This window comes from Amphibalanus amphitrite, unplaced genomic scaffold (assembly GCF_019059575.1).
Source record: "Amphibalanus amphitrite isolate SeventyFive unplaced genomic scaffold, NRLGWU_Aamphi_draft 000871F_arrow, whole genome shotgun sequence".
Lineage (NCBI taxonomy): Eukaryota > Metazoa > Arthropoda > Thecostraca > Balanomorpha > Balanidae > Amphibalanus > Amphibalanus amphitrite.
In genome coordinates, this window is record NW_024882365.1 from 113,109 (window position 1) to 133,303 (window position 20,195).

The 20,195-nt window shown below is 49.0% G+C and overlaps 2 protein-coding genes across 4 annotated transcripts in view; both read right to left on the reverse strand.

Moving 5' to 3' along the window:
• Positions 1-12,729, reverse strand: part of LOC122367455 (protein piccolo-like) — a 29,722-nt gene extending 16,993 nt beyond the window's left edge. For both annotated transcript variants that reach the window (XM_043340529.1, XM_043340528.1), the window contains exons 1-14: positions 12,664-12,729; positions 9,885-10,000; positions 9,067-9,246; positions 8,328-8,530; positions 7,835-7,964; positions 7,100-7,252; positions 6,418-6,668; positions 6,067-6,100; positions 5,634-5,683; positions 3,903-5,197; positions 3,184-3,286; positions 2,524-2,689; positions 2,021-2,286; positions 1,381-1,541 (exon numbers count right to left, since the gene is read on the reverse strand). In XM_043340529.1, the coding sequence (XP_043196464.1) occupies positions 1,381-1,541; positions 2,021-2,286; positions 2,524-2,689; positions 3,184-3,286; positions 3,903-5,197; positions 5,634-5,683; positions 6,067-6,100; positions 6,418-6,668; positions 7,100-7,252; positions 7,835-7,964; positions 8,328-8,530; positions 9,067-9,246; positions 9,885-9,970 (3,078 nt within the window). In that variant the 5' untranslated portion in view covers positions 9,971-10,000; positions 12,664-12,729. The remainder of the gene's footprint in view (positions 1-1,380; positions 1,542-2,020; positions 2,287-2,523; positions 2,690-3,183; positions 3,287-3,902; positions 5,198-5,633; positions 5,684-6,066; positions 6,101-6,417; positions 6,669-7,099; positions 7,253-7,834; positions 7,965-8,327; positions 8,531-9,066; positions 9,247-9,884; positions 10,001-12,663) is intronic.
• A 1,178-nt stretch (positions 12,730-13,907) lies between these two features.
• On the reverse strand, positions 13,908-19,603 carry LOC122367457 (UDP-GlcNAc:betaGal beta-1,3-N-acetylglucosaminyltransferase-like protein 1). Of its 2 annotated transcripts, none has more exons than XM_043340532.1 (8): positions 19,336-19,603; positions 17,724-17,940; positions 16,842-16,906; positions 16,374-16,439; positions 15,856-16,019; positions 15,332-15,484; positions 14,758-14,896; positions 13,908-14,530 (listed from the first exon to the last, which is right to left on the reverse strand). In XM_043340532.1, exons 1-8 carry the CDS (start codon positions 19,354-19,356, stop codon positions 14,306-14,308), a joined length of 1,050 nt encoding a protein of 349 aa, XP_043196467.1. In that variant the 5' UTR covers positions 19,357-19,603; the 3' UTR covers positions 13,908-14,305. The 2 variants fall into 2 exon arrangements, with proteins under 2 accessions (XP_043196467.1, XP_043196468.1); XM_043340533.1 differs by lacking the exon at positions 19,336-19,603 and adding an exon at positions 17,324-17,417 and having other exon boundaries at positions 17,724-17,804.
• Positions 19,604-20,195: the final 592 nt, after the last annotated feature.

The following is a 20,195-nucleotide window of genomic DNA, read 5'->3' on the forward strand; positions in this document are numbered from 1 at the left end:
GTCCCCTGTGTAATACCGCCGTCCCCTGGGTAACACCCCGTCCCCTGTGTAATACCGCCGTCCCCTGTGTAACACCCCCGTCCCCTGTGTAACACCCCCGTCCCCTGTGTAATACCGCCGTCCCCTGTGTAATACCGCCGTCCCCTGGGTAACACCCCGTCCCCTGTGTAATACCGCCGTCCCCTGGGTAACACCCCGTCCCCTGTGTAATACCGCCGTCCCCTGGGTAACACCCCGTCCCCTGTGTAATACCCCCGTCCCCTGTGTAATACCGCCGTCCCCTGGGTAACACCCCGTCCCCTGTGTAATACCGCCGTCCCCTGGGTAACACCCCGTCCCCTGTGTAATACCGCCGTCCCCTGGGTAACACCCCGTCCCCTGTGTAATACCGCCGTCCCCTGGGTAACACCCCGTCCCCTGTGTAATACCGCCGTCCCCTGTGTAACACCCCCGTCCCCTGTGTAACACCCCCGTCCCCTGTGTAATACCCCCGTCCCCTGTGTAACACCGCCGTCCCAAGCTGTGTATGTGTAAATACCCCCGTCCCCTGTGTAATACCCCGTCCCCTGTGTAACACCCCCGTCCCCTGTGTAATACCCCCGTCCCCTGTGTAATACCGCCGTCCCCTGGGTAACACCCCGTCCCCTGTGTAATACCGCCGTCCCCTGTGTAACACCCCCGTCCCCTGTGTAACACCCCCGTCCCCTGTGTAATACCCCCGTCCCCTGTGTAACACCGCCGTCCCAAGCTGTGTATGTGTAAATACCCCCGTCCCCTGTGTAATACCCCGTCCCCTGTGTAACACCCCCGTCCCCTGTGTAATACCCCCGTCCCCTGTGTAACACCGCCGTCCCAAGCTGTGTATGTGTAATACCGCCGTCCCCTGTGTAATACCACCGTCCCCTGTGTTATACCGCCGTCCCCTGTGTAGCCTCTGTGTACGCCGTGCTGTGACAGTGACTCTCGACAGCTGAGTGGGGGCGGTGTCAGACCACCCATCCTAAACAAACAATTCAGCCACCGAGCTGAGACAGACAAACACCAGTGACTCGTTTGGTCGTAAAACAACTAGCAGGAAAATGCAAGCAAAGGAAATACCCGAGGATAACTTTATGTGCGGGCCGTGGGTTCCCAATGCGTTTTGCTATCAGTGTTCCATCACGCACCATCAGCAAATCACTTATACGAGTCTCTGACATCTACTCGACATGAGTCCTCTCTATGAGCCTGTAATATTCTATGAGCTTGCCACTCTATCAGCTCTACGACATTAAATATGTTTGCTTCCCTCGAACTCTACGATACTCATATGAGCGTACCTCTGTGGGCCTCTATGGGCCTCTACGAGCGTCCAGCTCTGTTGGCCTCCAGGGACCTCACCTGAAGGTCCTCTTCCAGCGAGACAAACCGGGGCAGCTGTCCTCCGGCCGCCGCCCCGTCCGCAGTGGCCGCTCCTCCCGGAACCGAGGAGGACTGCTCCAGCATCAGACGCTCCAGAATGGACAGGTCCTGACGGCCCGGCGGCCGGGCCACGGGCGTCGCTGTGAGGCGGAGGAGGGGTCAGTGAACGGTTTGTGCGAGAGAGAGAGAGAGAGAGAGAGAGAGAGAGAGAGAGAGAGAGAGAGAGAGAGAGAGAGAGAGAGAGAGAGAGAGAGAGAGAGAGAGAGAGAGAGAGAGAGAGAGAGAGAGAGAGAGCTCCCAGGAGCTGAGTAGACGACCTTTCGATATGTTCAGTGTGCGAATTTTCATAAGTGAACACAAACAACGCTGTTTGGAGACCGGCCTGACGATGGGTAAAAAAGCAAAACTTTACACATTTTCCTGCGAAATACGCAGTTCAAAAGCGCAGTACCAGTTAGATGACAATGAATAAAACTGAATCTTGACATGGATGATGTAGATTGCAGAACTTTAGTGCAATGGATGCACCATCGGACTTATATCCCCACGACCTCCCCAACACACCCGCAAACTATGACCACTACCTACCCCACCCTCACCCGGCACCACCCCCGCTCACCGGGGCCGGCCGTGTGTGCCGCTCTGCCCGCTCCTCGTCCTCTGCCCCTGCCCCGTCCTCTGCCCCGTCCCCGGCCTCGTCCCCTGCCGGCCGGTTTCTCCGCCACCGGCGTGCCGTCTGCCCCGTCTCCGCTGTCCGCCGCCTCGGCCGGATCTGGCGGCGGCCGCTGGCCAAACGGTACCAGCTGACGACTGTACTTGTACGTGCCGCGGGAGACGCAGCGCGCCTCGAGCAGACTGCGAGTGTCGGCCAAACCGACTCGCTTCCTGCAGAGGCGACGCCATACCGGTCAGAGGTCAGGCCAGGTCAGCTTCAGGTCAGGTCAGGTCAGGTCAGGTCAGGTGACAGTAGGTCAACTCGTCAGCACACGAGAGCGAAGAGTATTGGAATAAATCCTCCAATCAGCTTTAGACATCTTGTTCTCAATGGCTAGGTCATATCGCCTTCTCCCACCCTCTCTCCCTTCTATCCCCTCCTCACTCCCTCCTTTCTGCCGCTCTTACCGTGTCGTTTTGGCCAGTTCTCTCAGCGCTCCGTTCTTCTCCCGGATCTTGGGCACCACGTTGATATGAACGGTGCCCCAGCGGGTATCCAGATCCAGAGAGCGAGTCTGCTGACCGCCGAAAAACGTCTGGACCACCGGTGGTAGTACCATGATTACAGGCTTACCTGGAAGGAACAGGTCAGGTCAGAGGTCAGGTCAACAAGCTCTGCTTAGCGCAGGCTCCGGCTCTGTCAATCCGTCTATTCAAACATTCGAGCTAAATTTATTTTAAAAAAGTCAGAGGTGTTGGCAGGGCAGGTCTAAAGGTATGTCAGGTCTGATGTTTTTAGAGTCCAGGCAGGTATGACTTGTGACACGGATCAACTGTTTGTCAGATTGCATACCAAATAAGTGCAAAACAGCTCGATATGAAAGTGAAATGAAGAGAGTGACAGTAAGAGTAAGAGTAAGAGAGAGAGAGAGGAAGAGAGAGAGAGAGAGAGAGAGAGAGAGAGAGAGAGAGAGAGAGAGAGAGAGAGAGAGAGAGAGAGAGAGAGAGAGAGAGAGAGAGAGAGAGAGAGAGAGAGAGAGGGCAGAAGCCGCGGCGTGTTCCAGGTAAGGTCGCTCATTTGGCTCTCTTCGCGAGTCCTCTATCGTGCCCCTGAGCCGCCGTCCCTACCGTTCTCGCTTTGGAAAGTGTCCTCAGTCTCGTCCTCGTCCTCCGAGCTCTCCTCCTCGGGCTCCTCCTCCTCTTCCTCGGATTCCTCCCGAGTGTGCTCCTCCTGACGGAAAACAGGACAGAGGGCGTTTACTGACTGATGAGAAAACGCAGCACAGAGGAAAACAAGTAGAGATCTGTGGGATGACTTATGACCTTCGGATGGTTTGTTAAATTTCCAATATGGTATCGAAACCGAGGGTAAAACCTTGCGCTAGTTGTGCCAAAGTCCACGTGCATCGAGACGTCATGGCAGGATAATAATGCAAGCCATCATCTACCACAGAAAGCCAAACGAAGACCTTCAAAGCTCCTATGAAAAGCCGCACCGTCGTTGTTTTTGCTCCCTACAGACACCCTTAATCATGCTAATCATCGTCCCAGTTTCGCATAAAATGACACGCGCCAGACAGCGCCCTGACACACACGATAACAAGTCTGTGACCGATTGTTACGATAGTGGTCATAAATGTACCACCACCAGCCGTATAACAAATGTTCAACCAGACATTCAATACGAATGAATGGTAGCAAGCAGTAAAAATTATTAAGAAAACAAAAACTTGTTAAAACATGGCAGTACATATTTTTTCATCAACATCAACATCAACATCAACATTGAATCATTGACCATTGACTGTGGCGGCGCAGTATACCACCTCAAGCGCGGCTAGACTCACCTGTGACGTCACGTCTTCCTGAGGGGGCGGCTGGGGGCCGCCCACGTGCGGCTTCGCCACTCGCGGCCGCGCGGGAGCCTTCTTCACCGAATCGCCGGCCGTCGGTCGTCTCTTCTTCTTCTGAGCGGCAAATGAGAAGCAGTCGTTGATGCGGCGTCGTTTCTTTCGCGCCGGCCGGGCCGATGTGGTGTGGATCGCTCGCAGCGGCGCCGGCGGGGGTGGGAGGTACTGTCCGGGCAGCCGCTCCAGGTGTACCACCGCCTGGCGGTCGGCGCGAGCGATATCCACCGCCGGTGGAGGGGTGGGGGCGCGGGAGTCCGAATCAGCGATTAACAGCCGCCCCGACTCCGTGTCAGAGTCGTCATCCACCGGCAGATCCTCCGGCTCGGAAGACAGCGCGTCGTCGGTGCGCCAGGGAGCAGCCGCGTCGCTCGCGTCGTCTCCCGTCGCGTCGGCGTCCCGTTCGGGATCCTCTGGCCGCGCGCCAGCCGCCGCCAGCACTGTCTCCCAGAGCCGCTGGCGCTCCCTCTCCGCTCTCTCCCTCTCCTCCCGGTGTCGCTCCTCCAGCCGCTCTTTCTCGTAGAGCTCGGCAATGGCGCGGCGTACGGCGCTCACTCGCTGCGCCACGGCAGACGGTTCGGCGGCGGCACCGGCCGGCTGGTACATCGCCAGCTCACGGCAGCCAGCCCGGCATACCGGGCCATGCGTCAACAGGGCGATATCCGCCGCCGTGAACCCGTGAAAACCGCCCGCAGCGGCGGACGTCAGCGACGCCACTGGTCCGGCGACCGGTACCGATAGCGAAGGCCGGGCACTACCGGCCACCTTGGGTGACAGCCCCGCCGGGGAGCCCCCGCCGCTGGGAGCCACTGAAACACCCGGGGACCCCACCCCGCCCGCCGCCGAGCCTGGACCCACACCGGGCGATGGCAGGGAGTCCCGCGAGGCGCGCCGACGCATCGTGTCCGTCACGAGAACAAAATGGCTGGACGTGCGACGTCGTTTTGCAGGCGGGCTGGTCGACGACGGTGATGATAACCTCTCGCTAGCCTGCGCTACCGGCGGCTGGGTCGGCTGTCTCGCCGGCGGCGGCGGGGGCGGCGGGGGCGGCGGCGGGGGCGGCGGCGGGGGCGGCGGCGGCGGGGGCGGGGGCGGGGGCGGTCGGGCCACCGGTGTTCTCGGAGTGAGTTTGGGCGGAGGCCGGGCCAGGGACGGTGCGGGGGTGAGCGGCGGGGGCGCCGGCACCAGAGACGAGCCCGGCCGACCGGGCGGAGAGCGCAGCACTGAACTGGGACCTGTCAGACGGAACGGAATGGAGTTAGAAAAACTGCCGCCGGCATCAGCTAGCACTGAGTAAGTTGAAACGACCGGGACCCATGTCCTAGCTTGATACTGATATTTTTAACATTGTATGGCTGAGGTCCCAGCCTGACTGAACAAGATCACGTAAGTATTGAACTTTGGCCGTACTAGATCAATCCTGCACAATAAAAGAAGTCAATAAAAAATAATGGTATTCAGCCAGGCAGTCCATGCAAGTTCAGTAAAATCAGTAAGCACCACTAACAAGACAAAATTTATAGCTAGGTGCTCAGAGACACCAAAACTTTCATGAAATAATGAAAAATAAAACAGATCAATCTTCCACAGTCTTTGGCATAAAACACACTTCCATGCATCAGTGCAAAATTTTACGGGGAACCTAACCAGCGCAAGTATAGGGTAACTTACGTTTCACCGGTCCCACCACCAGGTTCGGCTTCCGATACACTGGGGTCACCCTGTGAAGAAAGAAAACACTCTGTCACGAAATTATACCGGACAACAATTCCGCATTTCAGAAGTTTTGTTTTTTATGGTGTCATGTGAAATACGAGTCAGACATTATTGTACTAAATATTATGAATCATGTGTCGTGTGCGTCACAAGTGATCATCGGATTGATGCAGACAACGTTCCAGCCACAAAGTTTCGTGTTTCGTACTAGCTCAAGCTGCCATTACCGGTAAATCGCACCAGACACAAAATAAATATAGGGCTCGCATGATTAACGACCACTGCGCCTTTATAACCGGAAAGGTAGTGGAAATAGAACATCTCCGCTATCCGCTCCAAGAAACTACCATCACCAGATATTTCAGATATGAGAGGGAGAACGACTTACCTGGGCATGACAGAGGGCAGCGGAGGACCACCACCTGAAAAACCAACACAACACAAAATAGGTAAATATCGAGTCACGTGTGTGCGAACTTGACATCAGAAGGGTAGCGAAGATATCAGCGGCTGGATACAACAGCTACAAGTTTAGGAGTAAATTGCCGGTGAATGTGCAGTGTATGGAGACATAAAAATAGGCATTCATGTACAATCATGCAGCAATACGATTGCCATTTTCCGACGTCCAATTCAAAATGTTCGCACCATTCAAAACTGCCTTGGGCATAAAACATAGCTACGCAGTCCCAACCAAGCCCCAGCTCACATAAGCTTACATCCCATCCCACATTCTCACCTGCTTTACTGTTGGACGCCGCTGCCTCTCCGTTCTTTTTCTGCCTTTTCACGGCCGCCTTCTTTCCGCCCGGGCTCGGCGCAAGGCGCAGAGGCGGCACGAGCTTAGCCGTGTTCTTGGACTTGCCGCTCGCGGCGGCGGCGGCGGCGGGGGAGGCGGTGGCGGTGGTTTTGGTCTTAACGGCCGTGTAGTTGGGACTGGCCGATGCCGGTCCCAGACCGTTGGAATCGCCGCCACCGCCGCTGGGAAGCCTGTGATCGATGGACGGAGGTGTGTGAGGTGTGTGTCGCTAGATAGGTATCGACACGGGTCACATCCAGGCATTACCGTCAGAATATGAGGTATGCTATCGTCAGTGAATCAGGACAAGTTAAACAAAAACAAGGTGTTTGCTAAATGGTATAGTCTCCCTCCAACCTGTAACTGCATCTTCCTTCTGCGTTTGAATTCCGTACCTCATACTTGTGTCTTCCCCCAATGCTCTCCCCTCCCTCCAAATCTCCTTCTCTCCCCTCTCCCTCTTTCACCTCTCACAGCACCACCATTCTTCTCTCACTTCCTCCCTTCCCACCTCCCAGTTCGTTCTAGTCTCTTCTCCTCAGCTCCCTCCCTCTATCTCCCCCCCTCTCTCTCTCTCTCTCTCTCTCTCTCTCTCTCTCTCTCTCCCTCCTCCCCCTCTCACCTCACAGCCGCGCTGCTCGCACCGCCCCCGTCCGCCGCCGCGGCGGTCATCTGCCGTCTCTGGGCCGCCGACATGCCGGCCCAGCGCCGCTCGAAGTCCGACAGCATCGCACCGCAGTCCAGGTTGTCGCGGGGCTCCCACGAGTTCTCCGAGCTGCAGAGTGAAGAAAGGGGCGTTAGAGGGTCTTAGAGACTATACCGAGGTGTGACGAACAAGGCAGGTAAGATGGGAAAGTTCCAGCCAAAGTCTACGATGATGATGATGATGGTGAATTGGGGTTTTTGGGCGCCCGGACTACAATGGTTATCGGCGCCCAGCAGCAGCCAAAATAACTAGTTATGGAAGTTGACAAGACAAGCTGCAGTGAATAATTAGGCAAGAGTTTGTTTCCAAATTGGAATTGTTCTGGCGAAAAAGCCATCATATCGATCTGATAGCAGACGCAATGAAACTGAAAGATTGGCAAGCGTGAAAACACGCTGAATCAAAAGTCGTGCGTACAAGAAGCACGGCAGACGCAGAGTAGAGCGCCACATGCCCAATATGTCGAGCTGGCAAAAACGCCCAGACTAGCATTACATCACGGTCGCCGAAAACTTAGCAAACCTAAGGCAAACCTATCCCGATAATGACTGAGGAGGTCCCATCTTTGCTTCACAAGAAACTGAGCTATCCCATGTCCAGCCCCAGGGAGACCCATGCAGAGGTCGTTAGGTCTCTCCCGGTAAAACTCACTGGTCGAAGCCGCACCACTTGATCAGGAACTCGTCGCCTCGTCCCTCGGTGCTCCGCTTGGCCAGGATTTGTTCCACCTCGTAGAGGGGTTCACCGTCGGCCACTGACGGCTCGGGAACGCGCGACGGCTCTGCGGGTAGGTCAGGCCAGCGCCAGGGTTAGGGAGCGAGGTCAGACTCAAGTCACAGAGGAGAGATCAGGGTTGGGATGTTTAAGGTCAGGCCAGTGGGACATCACGCCTCAGGAAATATACTCATATTCACGTGGCAGAAGTCGCTTCACGGCGATGTCAGACAATTAACCATTTTGAAATCGAATTACATTAAATTTTATTATATCATGCATCTATGCATTACCTATGGCATGCACCTTACGTTTCCTTCCTGTAGGATCTACGTATTTGGACAATCCACCTCTCACACCAGCTGTACAACACACTAGGTAGGTATCTATCCCCATCTACCCCCCCCCCCCCCCCCACCCCGATACACACCTGTAGCGGCTGCGCCAGCCCCGGCAGTCGGCTGTTTCTGTCCGCTCAGACCGTCTTTCACCACCTGTTTGGCCACCTCCAGAAACTCATCAGTGGGCTGGCCGGGCAGCATGCTGATCATACCGTGCAGCCGGGACCAGTGGCGCTCGAACCAGGAGACCCACTGGTGCCAGAGCTCGCGGTCGGCCACTACCCGGTCACCGCTGGAGAGAAGGGGGGGGGGGGGCAGTGAGTGTCAGTCTGCTGAGACAGGGGAGGGGAGGTTATAAGGTGTGGGTTGAGACTGGTAGAGAGCTGATACTGTTCAACTGATTTGACGAAGTCACGATGTGCGGCCAACGCTATTGAAGAGAGAGAGACTGTTATTTGATGAGGGAGCATCATTTTAGGAAAGGGTGAGTCATTTAACGTGGGACGAGGTCTAGCAAGGGAAATCTCATATAATTTTTGTTTGTTTGGGGACAACAAGACTTTAACCGTGAGGCCATTGCTTCGGCATATCTAGGCGTTATATTTTGGTCTAGAGTCACCGTTGCCAAGAAGAGGGTGCCATGAATCAAGCATGAGTCACCTTACGCCATAACACACTCCAATACAGCACAAATCTGCCGTAAGTAGAGGATTGTCAAATCTGCCCGGCAGATTAAAATAGTACGCTAGAAACGTTATGCCCAAAACCAACTACCAATGAAGGCCAACCTTGCTAATAGGTCCAACACCTCCCGCGCCTCCCACTCACCGTTTTTTATCGACCATGGGCAGGAACCACTTCATCAGCACCCTGACGGAGTCGCGGTTTAGCTCCCAGCCGAGCTCAATCAGCTGTATGAGTACGTTGGCGAACAGACACTCCTCGGCCGGGGTGAGTAGGTGCCGCAGCAGGCGCGCCGTCTCCGTCTGAACGGCCGTGGACAGCGCACTGTGACACACACGGGGGGCGGAGAGAGTTAGAGAGGGTTAGTGGGGTCGGTATAGTCGACTACAGAATGATGTTCCACTCCTCAGAAGCTATCAGTTGACTGGAGCGCTAAGTTGTGCCGTTTATCAAGCAATTAAGCGTGTCGATTGTGAGCATTGGGACAAAGCTATAATTTGTGAACTCAGCCCGTGTGATGCGCCACAGCCTACCACTCCAGGCAAATAATTGCCTGTGAAAAGTGGAACATCATTCTGTTGTCGACTATACAGTGGGGCTGAGGAGCCCCACCCTGTGTAGGGAGGAGAGCAGCCTGGTGATGAAGAGAGCGAAAATAGGTCATCTTCACATGAGCTTTTGAGTGACTAGACATGGCAGAACCATTGGAAAGTCTAAATGAAAATAACAGCTTCTGGTAACTTCATTTGATTATTAATTCGAGAAAAAGGTGGAGAAGTCGAGAGCATGTCATAGTTTTTCCTATGTTATTTATCGATTTTTTTTGCGTATAATTAAGTGTTCCAAAACCATAAATGCTACCAGGTAAAGCAACATCACGGGCATCAGCCCTGACCCACCCCTCGAGCTCCTCATCTTCCCAACGTCCCTACCACCCCGCAGAACCCATCCCCGCATCTCACCTCTGAGAGACATTGCAGAGGCCGGCCGCCTTGTGCTTCGATACGCCCTTACGCACCATTTCCACGGCGCGTGTCATTGCTGACATGTCTCCGGGCTAAGGTATCCGCGACCCCAGCTGTGACAGGCGGAAAAGAAGCCCATCATCAGGTGTGTAACTCAAATAACAAAAGCTCAAACATCAAAGAAAACATCGGCGATTTCTAGCCGACTATAGTCACTCAGTTATCATGTGCGACGGCAAAGCTGATATGACATAGGGTTGTGGTAACGTACTTCGCCCCTAACCGCTTCTGACCAGCTCCCAAGACCCGGCAACCACAAGGGATCTCGACCCATGCTCGCCGATTGCGTACATCCGATCGGTCGCTTGTTTTGTGGTTTGTATTGTCAGCATGGCCTTATCAGTCAGTCCTGCGTTCCCCGTTTCCTCGTCCACGTGTTTTGTCCCTAGAAAATCATCACTCCTCCCTGCTTTTACTGGTCTCGCATTTAGTCATTTAACAATGCACCCACTTTGAAGGGGGAGGGGGGCAAAGGGCGCGTCGATGGTGGAATCATTCTATGGCCATGCAAGGGTCCTATGTGGCAACTGGGAGATGCATCGTCGATTAGGTATGGGCATCATTGCACAACCACATCTGACAGCATTTGGGAGGGGATGGTTTAGTTCCCATTATCAGACCTTTTCCATGTTAGGAGTAACAATAAGAACCAACTGAGGCGCATCAATGAGATCCCAGTAAGAATAGGCAGCCACTGGCATTCTAAATGTGGGCTTCAGGGTTCAGAGAGAATGGACCAACTTTGTTCTTATTAGCTAAACATAGGTTCAGCTGTTACCAAAAATACACATTTGGATGTTTACATTCTGGTGATGCCTTATCACAAACCAACATGTCACGAGTTAATGTAAAGGGGAGTATATCCAGCGCATATTTGATTTTAACAAAATACGTTCGTCGTTCATGCTTGCTTGGTAAATACAGTTCTGTTTACACAATGGACATTTAGAGTTTAAGCTAGCAACAAAACTCCATCAGCAATCAAGATATCAGGGGCAATAAAGACCAATCCTTATAAAAAAATATTTAAACATCATGCAAAATCATTTAGATCACTGTGCAAGACATAAAAGAGATCAAATCACTGAAAACAAAAGACCCTATTTGAATTCCAAAAGGGGTTTGATAACAAGGATAAAATTAAAGATGCATTCAAAACATTAAGACTGCTGTTGGTCAATGGCAAGCTGAAACCTGATGGCAATGCTAGGCTTCTAATGCTGGAAACATCATCACTGGAATATCATCAAGATGTGGATAAAAGTGACCAGGATGTATGATCAGCAAGCAACATAGTTGACAAACTTTTCAGTAAGTTGCACTATATAAAATAAGAGAAAAACTCCAATGCTCCCATATGTTTCTTTCCTTTCTACTGTGCTAAGCATTTATTGCTATGGTGAGCACATAAGTGGTTTATCTTAAAGGTAATGCATTATTATTTGCCCATAGTTTTTACATCCAAAAAGTCATAACATGTTAATTTAATTTCCACAAGCTTAGACAGAAATAATAAAATGGTTTATTCAGTCAAGTATTAAGCAACAAAATGACATGCATTGGATTTCACCATGGCATCTTCAATGCACACAGCATCTTCAAAAAAAAAGTACCAGCCCTTGCACTTTATGCAGTGGTAAGCATCACCTGCATAATTGCTGAATTGATGGAGCCAATGGCATGAGAAACATCAGACAATATGCACGGCTACTCCTGCTAAAGTAGGTACAAAAAACAAAACAAAAATGGACAAATCACATGGCCTTGAAGGTTAATGTAGATTTACCAATGTCTATTATATCCAAGAGTTTAAGCCTTCCAGTGGAAGCTTAGAAAAGCACACGTAGATTAAGTGAGTATCTCTATGACCAGGTGATTTCCTCTTTTTGCACCCTTTAGAAAGCTATGGATTCACACAAGAACATGAAAAGAAAAAACACATGATTCTAAGGTAGAAAAGCAAGACCCCACATAGATAATTGATACTTCTTACACAATTTTTTTTTTATTAATTACACCCAGCCACACGTTGAGTTGAGTCAGGCAAGCCTTGCCTGAGCAGTGAGCAAGCAAGGTAATGTTAGTTGTTATGCTTGGTATGGTAAGGTAAGGTCAGGTTAGACTAGGTTTTATTGTTTCTGCTTGTAGTGTACCTTATTTTTTAGCATCAATGATCAAATAAAAGCTTTCTAGGTTCATATATTGATATGGTTTGACAACAGTGAGGCTTTTATTCAATTATTAGCCTAGTGTGCCAGCAATTTCACTGTTTATAGTGTGAAAGGCAAATGTGCTTCAAAGTCATTGAACTTACAGGATGCAGCATGAAAACATTTGATTTTATTCATTCAAAAGTCAAAACCTAGAAAGTAACATCAGCATGCTAGTTCCGTGGAAAAATTCTGCATTTGTCATTTACTTTGGACAGTTTTATAGGATCTTGTTGCAGCTTCAAATGTCCTATAGCAGTAAAATCATTTTTATCATGGAACTTCTGCCTCATTGTCAACATACACTTTGCATGATGTAAGTGCAGATCACGCAGGAAAACAACGGCAAAAAGAGCGCACAAATGCTGGCGGGTATTTTGCGGCAGCCAAAACAATAACAGAAACCGATGGGACAAAAACAAGCAGCGATTGAGACAGTCAAATAAAAATAACAAGAAATACACCCGAAGATGATGGGTAACGGACACAAATAAGTAGAATCGTACCCTCAACTATTCCACTGTTTTTATCACTTGCTTGATCACTTGCTTGCACACACAAGCACGAGTCACGCTACGTAAAATAACGCGCCATCTTCGTCGCCGAAGAAGGAGGTTTGTTTTGCGAGACTAGCGGCAAGAAATAAAACTAGAACCAGTTGCTTTAAATTATTTTTAATTAATCCTTTAAAAACTCAAACCCCTTGAAAAAATATATTTCTATATAAAACTGACGAATATTTTGGGGAATATTTTAAAGAAAGCACTTTGAAAAGACGCTTTCATTTTTACTTATAGCGCTTGTTACCCATGGCGCGACATTGCTTTGCGTTACCCTAAAACACTGCAATAGAAAGCATTTCCAAATGCTCATTAAACAGCAGCGATCTACAGCCCCCCAAACGAGACGCTAAAACAGGGGTCCTATTCCCGAATACCGATGGAATATGTCCACAGTCTAGACCAACGTATATCACGATGAAGTTACCGGAACTGTAAGAATCTTGACCGGAACCTCCATTAAGCTTTGTTTACATTACTTTTTTATAAATTTAGTCCGAATCTTTTGATAGGAAGGATTCACAAGGACAGAGCCACCACTAAGCGAAGCTTGTTGCGGTGATCCTGCCCTCTACCATCCGATCGCGCAATTCCGGTTCTATGGCAGAATTTGGAGTCCAAAGTTTAACGTGCGCACATAGCCGCGCACGGCCGGTCCCCTCACTGACTTCGCCTGGCTACGGCCTGCCACCAACCGCAGCCATACCTGTCAGGAGGCCCATAAATGTCAAGCGCCCGTCGCGCTTCGAACCCGGACTGTTATAACCGGGAACGCGTGCTCTCACCACGCGGAGTCCAACGCTCTACCAACTGAGCTGATCTCTACCAACTGATTACTCCATTCTAAATTTCTAGTACTCGTTGAAAGCCTAAAAATGTAGGTATACCTTCCTTCTTATCAATATCCCCGGGGTCGCGAACTATCTTTCTGGACTCTGGAGAATTGGGGTATGCGAGAACGAAGGGAATCATGGGTGTATTCTTGGTTGCCCATAGGACTGTGATAGTAAGCTTCCTAACCAACACACACGGACCGCACACTATTCACTAATCTCCGTAGCAGAGACGACCATCGCCGTCTCTGTTGTCAAAGACGACCAAGTGTTCGGTTTTGGGTCTCAGGTCTAACTCTGGATATTTGTAATTTGCGTAAACCGGTAGAAAAACGATGAAAACAATGAGGCCAGGAACATGGGGAGAGCAAAGAGTCTTGTATTGGAATAAGTCGATGGAAAAAAATGGTGATGCCGGTACTTAACACGATGTGGTCAAATACTTAACAGCAGCTTGGGGAAATACGAAAACCACTATGTATATCCTCATTTTGCATAACGCAAAATATCAGCTGACGCCCGACTGCGAGCACAAAATAACAACGCAAGTAACGACATAGTTCTACATTCAAGCGCTGAACAAGTGGATTTTGCAATGATAATCTTTGGAAACGCATGTATCAGCTGTTTCCAAAGCATGACGTCAGTAATGTAGACGAATGTGGAGTGTGCTATAACAATGATCAATGCATGACAATATCACATTAGTGGTATGTCTGTAGAGACATACCCTACCTGACAAACGCCAAAGACACTCAGCTGAACATGACATAGTCTTTTGTCTCCTCTAAACCCAAGCTCGCCAGGTTCTTCTCAAACTGCCCGCCCGTAAGGTCCATTTTCACACAGATCACAAACGGCTTTTGAGCCTTGCTGAAATGCACAATGGGCACTCGTGGTTTGGGCCTGAGCTCGCTGTTTTCGTAGATGTAAACTCCCTGGTGAAGTTTGCGCTCATCCACATCGCAAAAGGCCAGAACCTGAAACAAACAAAAAGGCAGCCGTTTAGGGGTACCGCGACGAATAACCACGCTACATGGTTAGCGTTCGACCTATGGATGTCACAATTTGTAGTTTTCGCACAGACTCATGGGGATGTGAAAACGACGAAAATATGTTGCTAAAGTCATCGAGAGTAAGGTCGTTTAAATCTAGCCCCGGTAAAGCTGATAAAACAATGATCACACCATTGCACCAAATAACTCACCCTGTCTCTCAGCTCGTCGGGCAGGCTTCGGTACAGTTTCCTACCCTGTTTTCCGGCGTTCCATATGGTAAAACCGGCTGTCCATCCGTCCAGCCAGTGCCGACAGAGCCTCTCTAGCCTTAGCGCCCAGATAGTGTCTCTGTGAGGAACCGCACAATTGTCACGTCGTCGTGTGGTCGTACATTGTGCGCCGTCACGTCGTATGTGTAAGTCTTGTTTGATGGAATTTTAGGCTACGTTGACAGCAGGGTCATTATGCGTTTATTCATATATGTATGAGTGAAGAATCGAGCGCCAGTCTTGCATGGATCAAGAACGAACTACTATAATGCAAGGTATATAAACAGGTACTTTTGCACAAAGGCAAAACAGTGCGTAGCATTTATGCAGATAGGTCGGCCTCGTCAAAAATAAAACACATATTGACCATAACGATTTACGAATTACTTAAAACGCACAAAACTGGCTCCACTTGGAAGTTTAAACATACAAACTGATACATTCCATCCATATTATAGGTCCCGCTGAAAATATCTAACTATGTAATGCCTCTAGCGGGTAGAATCCAACTCACTCATGTATGGTGAAGGTGACCGCGTCCGGATGGTACCGGTACACCAGTACCTCGTCGGGTACGCGGCGTACCGTACCGCCCAGGTCCAGGTGTCGGTAGAAGAATATCAGGTCCTCCGGAGTGCCGCGACCAGACTCGTCAAACCCGCCCACGCTGAAAAGCGCGGGTTGATAGAGCGCGGGTTGATAGAACGCGGGTTGATAGAGCGCGGATCCTTTTAGGGGGGAGGGCGCCAGGATTGCAAGTGGTCAATGGTCATCTTTAGTGAAACAGCGAGGACGATAAAGTGAGCATATTATCTTCTATTTAATTTAGTTGAGCTTGTGTTTCAACGATCCAACGTCATTCCACCATAGAGCGCTATGTATTATGCATATCAAACTTTATCTAGAGTAAAGATTATGCTTGAAAGCTTTGAATGGACGAATTGAAAACGCCACAGCCCATATAAAGCACGCTCAGCCGATTAAACAATCAATACAATACTACGATTTATCTAGCGACGTCATTTAATCTCGACTTACCGATCGAACACGGCGCGACTGCAGAACCAGGTTGGCATGATGACTGTCGGACCGTGTGACGTCACCACCTGCTGCGTCAGCTGACGCGGCGACAGCTGATTGGCCCAGCGGGTGTAACGTTCGGTGGAGTCTGCCGGTTCACGAACAAACCGACCGCCAACGATCTACCAACGGGTCAAAATGTTCGGTAAAACGAGATGGAAGAGTTGAATTCCACGATAAAGTGACAACATTTATAGCAACATAATTTAGATACATGACGACAGAAGAACAGTACGACGTTTGTCAAAGACAATATGCTAGGATCGAGCAATATCGCTACCTAGGAATGAAAACTAGACGACTACGATATTCTCTTATCATTTATCAATACGCCGTTCGAGCAGCTGCACAGATTTAGACTAGCGCGAGTCGAAATGTTCAGCGATGCTTATTACAGAATCACAACAGAATGCTTATTACATCAAATGTTGAAGTTGGACTTCTAAAATCGAGTGAATGAATTACGAAATACTCACCGCATCCGGAAATTTGGCAGCCTCCTCGTATTGGCATCGGAGACGGCAGGGTCTCATCACATCATCCTGTTGAAAGGGGCAGGGTACTTCATCACTGTTTAATTATTGATCACGGAGGGAGCAGAGTTTTTCGGAGTTTAACGGAGTTTTTCCGCAGTAGTGTGACAGGAGAGTGACAGTTTGACATCGGTTAACGTTTGCCTGCTACTCTATCTCGTTCATTCATTCGCGAGTATTCTACCGCGCCCCATGAGCGGCCGACTGACCACAAACAATAGTGACATGATGATACAAAACAGCGCACATGTCAAATGTCAATGAAATCTTCCATGGCGCATCTTTCTGAAATATCAATGGGATGATTCTGCGGCGATCTTCTCAAAGCACCGCTTAATAATGCTGACAACCAACCCTAACACATCAACATACATATTTGCTAACAAATCCCTTGCGAAGACCCATACTCACAGCATCCAGAAAACAAAGAAAACTTCCCAAGCTCTGAGCTACAGCTCGATTCTTGGCGTATCCGACTGAGGGCGAAAAAGAAAACTCCAGTTACTCCCGGAAGCATTTAGGAACACGAGTCGTCAACGGACATCTTCTGGATTCCGATCCACCGTATCAGTGGCGGATCCAGGGGAGGGCAAATATTGCCCCTTCCAAACGGCAGAATTTTAACATTACGGCGCCTACATACACTGCATGGAAAGAACCGCTATGTTGTTATGGTTTATACCTCCCAAAACTCTTGACTGGATCCGCCAGTGCACCGTACATCGCGCGAAATAATGAATAACGTTACGTTAAAGGGGCATTGAGGGTAGCAAGGTGCTCAATAGGCGTATAATGTACGATAGGGGCCACAGGATGTAGGGCTGGATACTTTTGCCGAGTTGGGGTTGCAAGGGGCGCAGCAAATCCGCCGCCGTTCTAGCGGTGACCTTGACCTCCTCCGTTTGTTGCGGCTCCAAAGTCAAGCCGGTGTGGAATTGGAAAAGCTGGTGCTATCCCCCAACTCGGCCCAATTTGAATTGTCCACCGCTGAAAGGATGCAAAACAAGTTGAGGTGTACCACGTGTGTATCAGACACAAAACTTAGTCTGACATTTATTAGGTAGCTATTTAGTTTGTGGCTGTAATGCAATATGCATGGCATATGTAATGTATCGTATCAGCTCAAGCAATTATCCTGTGTTCCAAATGCCTTTGAGCATTAGGGTTTGTATTTTTACCAAAGAAACATATTATGACATATTGGTCCCATAGAGACCTGATGGCAAGAAAATGAGGTTTAACTACTAGTAGGGACCAAGGAGAGGCTGTAGTAACGTCCTGAAACGTACCCACCTCCATGGGCAGGAGTACCAGAGGACACAACCACTGTGTATCCTTTCTGCCGCAGCTGGCAGCTGAAATGTTCCAAAATGGCAGCTGACTGGTCAGTGCTGCCGTCCAGATATACAGACACCTCCACCCGGAGACTGGGGTCCTGGTCCTGGTCCGCTACTGACTGCAGGCAGGCAGCTAGCCACCGCTCGGCATTGTGGACTGGGATGATGATGCTCTGTGAAACAAAACAAACTGATGGTAGCAACTCAACTTTGGTGTCAATGGTGTCTATCTTCAAAAGGATATAAGCTCAGCTTATATATATAGGGAAGCATAAGATGCATGTCAATCACATGTACAAAATCTCTAAGATAGAGTAACAAACCAATGATATTTTTATGATATTTTCAAAAAAGTTATGTTCTGTAGCCAGTCACCAGGATGTGGACTTGGAGATTACATGGTGCATATTGGTAAAATGAAACATTTATTGGTTCAGTTGGGCAAACTAGACTTTTGGAATCAAAATATGGAGGCATCAATAATTTGATTCTGGTGGGAGGAGCCATGACCAAATATGGGCATGGAATCAATTTTTTGATTCATTTGGGTACACTTTTGACTTCAAATGAATCGTTACGGTTGAAAAAAGGCCCATGACGGTGAGATTTTTCTTTTAAAAGGTAGAAAAATGTGGTAGGTTTGCAAAAAGTGTTACCTCAAAGCTAAGAAATTGTCCCCTTGGCCTTGTGAATGGGAAAAAGACAGAGCCACTGTCCATCACGTAAAAGCTGTTTTGAGGAAATCACACTGTATGTTATTTCTGTATCATGAATCACTTACTAACCAATCAGTATTTGTGTAAAATGGCAAAATGAAATTTTTAAACCCCTAATTATCATTGTTGTAGTGCTTTTATATTACTTATATGGTTTTTACCTGTTGCTTCAGTTTTTGTATTCTTGACATTTAAAAATTTTGAGTTGTTATCAAATGTAGTGAAGGTAAAGTACAACAATGCTATAGGTATCAGTTGTGGTGCTGAGGATACCACTAAATGAGAATAATAGCAAGATAAATGCTGTATTCTTGCAAGTCATTGTTGCCTATCTGTTAACATTACCTGTGAATCAAAATAATGATTAGCCAGCTGATGGGGAATCAATATTATGATTATCTGTTAAAAGTGAATCAATTCCTTGATTGCCTTTCACTACCTATAGAATTTAAATTGTTATGATAAGAGCAATATTATTTTGCTTAGGAGATAGTTCAAGCATTTCTGTTCAAGATCAGGCATGCTCCTTCTTGAAACACTCTTATTTTTATGTGATTGGTAAGTTAGAAATGGTCTGCATTTATGCCCAAAAGGAATCAATCTTTTGATGCCTCCATATTTTGATTCCAAAGGTCTAGTTTGCCCAACTGGGTTGTTTTCTTGGTTGTTTAGCGACACATCAGTCAAACTTGACTATTAGCGTCGGATAAATCATTTATCTTTGAAAAATTATCCAGACTATATCTTGACATATACCTATTGATATGTAGGTTGAGGTACCTTGCATGCCGTTATCAAAATTGCGTCTTACAAACTATAATAACTTTAAAAGGTACGTAGGTAGGTACCTACAATATCCACTTCTTGATCCATGTCAACGTCCAGTGTTTGAGTGTTTCTTCTGCAGCAGTCAGTACTATACAAGGTATATAAACACACTACTGGTACTATAATTCATTTATTCTACATATAAATCACATAACAAATTGAAATTAAAAAAGCATAACGCGCCCGATAAATTGTTTTTGTATTTTGTAATGAATGCGCTGGTAATGTAGAGAATGCTGTAGAGGAAAAGCGCATCCAGATGTAGGGGAAAACTATGTCCGTGAAGTTAGCGTCAGCAACAGCAACGAACACAGCGTCGGATTCAGAATCGCTTAAAAAACTCATATTATGTCAATTGGGGGACGGGAAGCAAGAATATGACCTTTATTTGGCCCTAGCTCTTACCCCTTACCCCTTAATCGGCCCTTAAAGGAAGGGGCGCGTCAAAAGTGCCTCAAGGGTTCGTCTGATCGCCAAAATAAGGGTCGCAATCGATTCCTCGGGTCAATATCTAGCCGCAGCCTCGGGTTCCAGATGTGTGCAACTTACCCCTTACCCCTTAATCGGCCCTTAAAGGAAAGGGCGCGTCAAAAGTGCCTCAAGGGTTCGTCTGATCGCCAAAATAAGGGTCGCAATCGATTCCTCGGGTCAATATCTAGCCGCAGCCTCGGGTTCCAGATGTGTGCAACTTACCCCTTACCCCTTAATCGGCCCTTAAAGGAAGGGGCGCGTCAAAAGTGCCTCAAGGGTTCGTCTGATCGCCAAAATCAGGGTCGCAATCGATTCCTCGGGTCAATATCTAGCCGCAGCCTCGGGTTCCAGATGTGTGCAACTTACCCCTTACCCCTTAATCGGCCCTTAAAGGAAGGGGCGCGTCAAAAGTG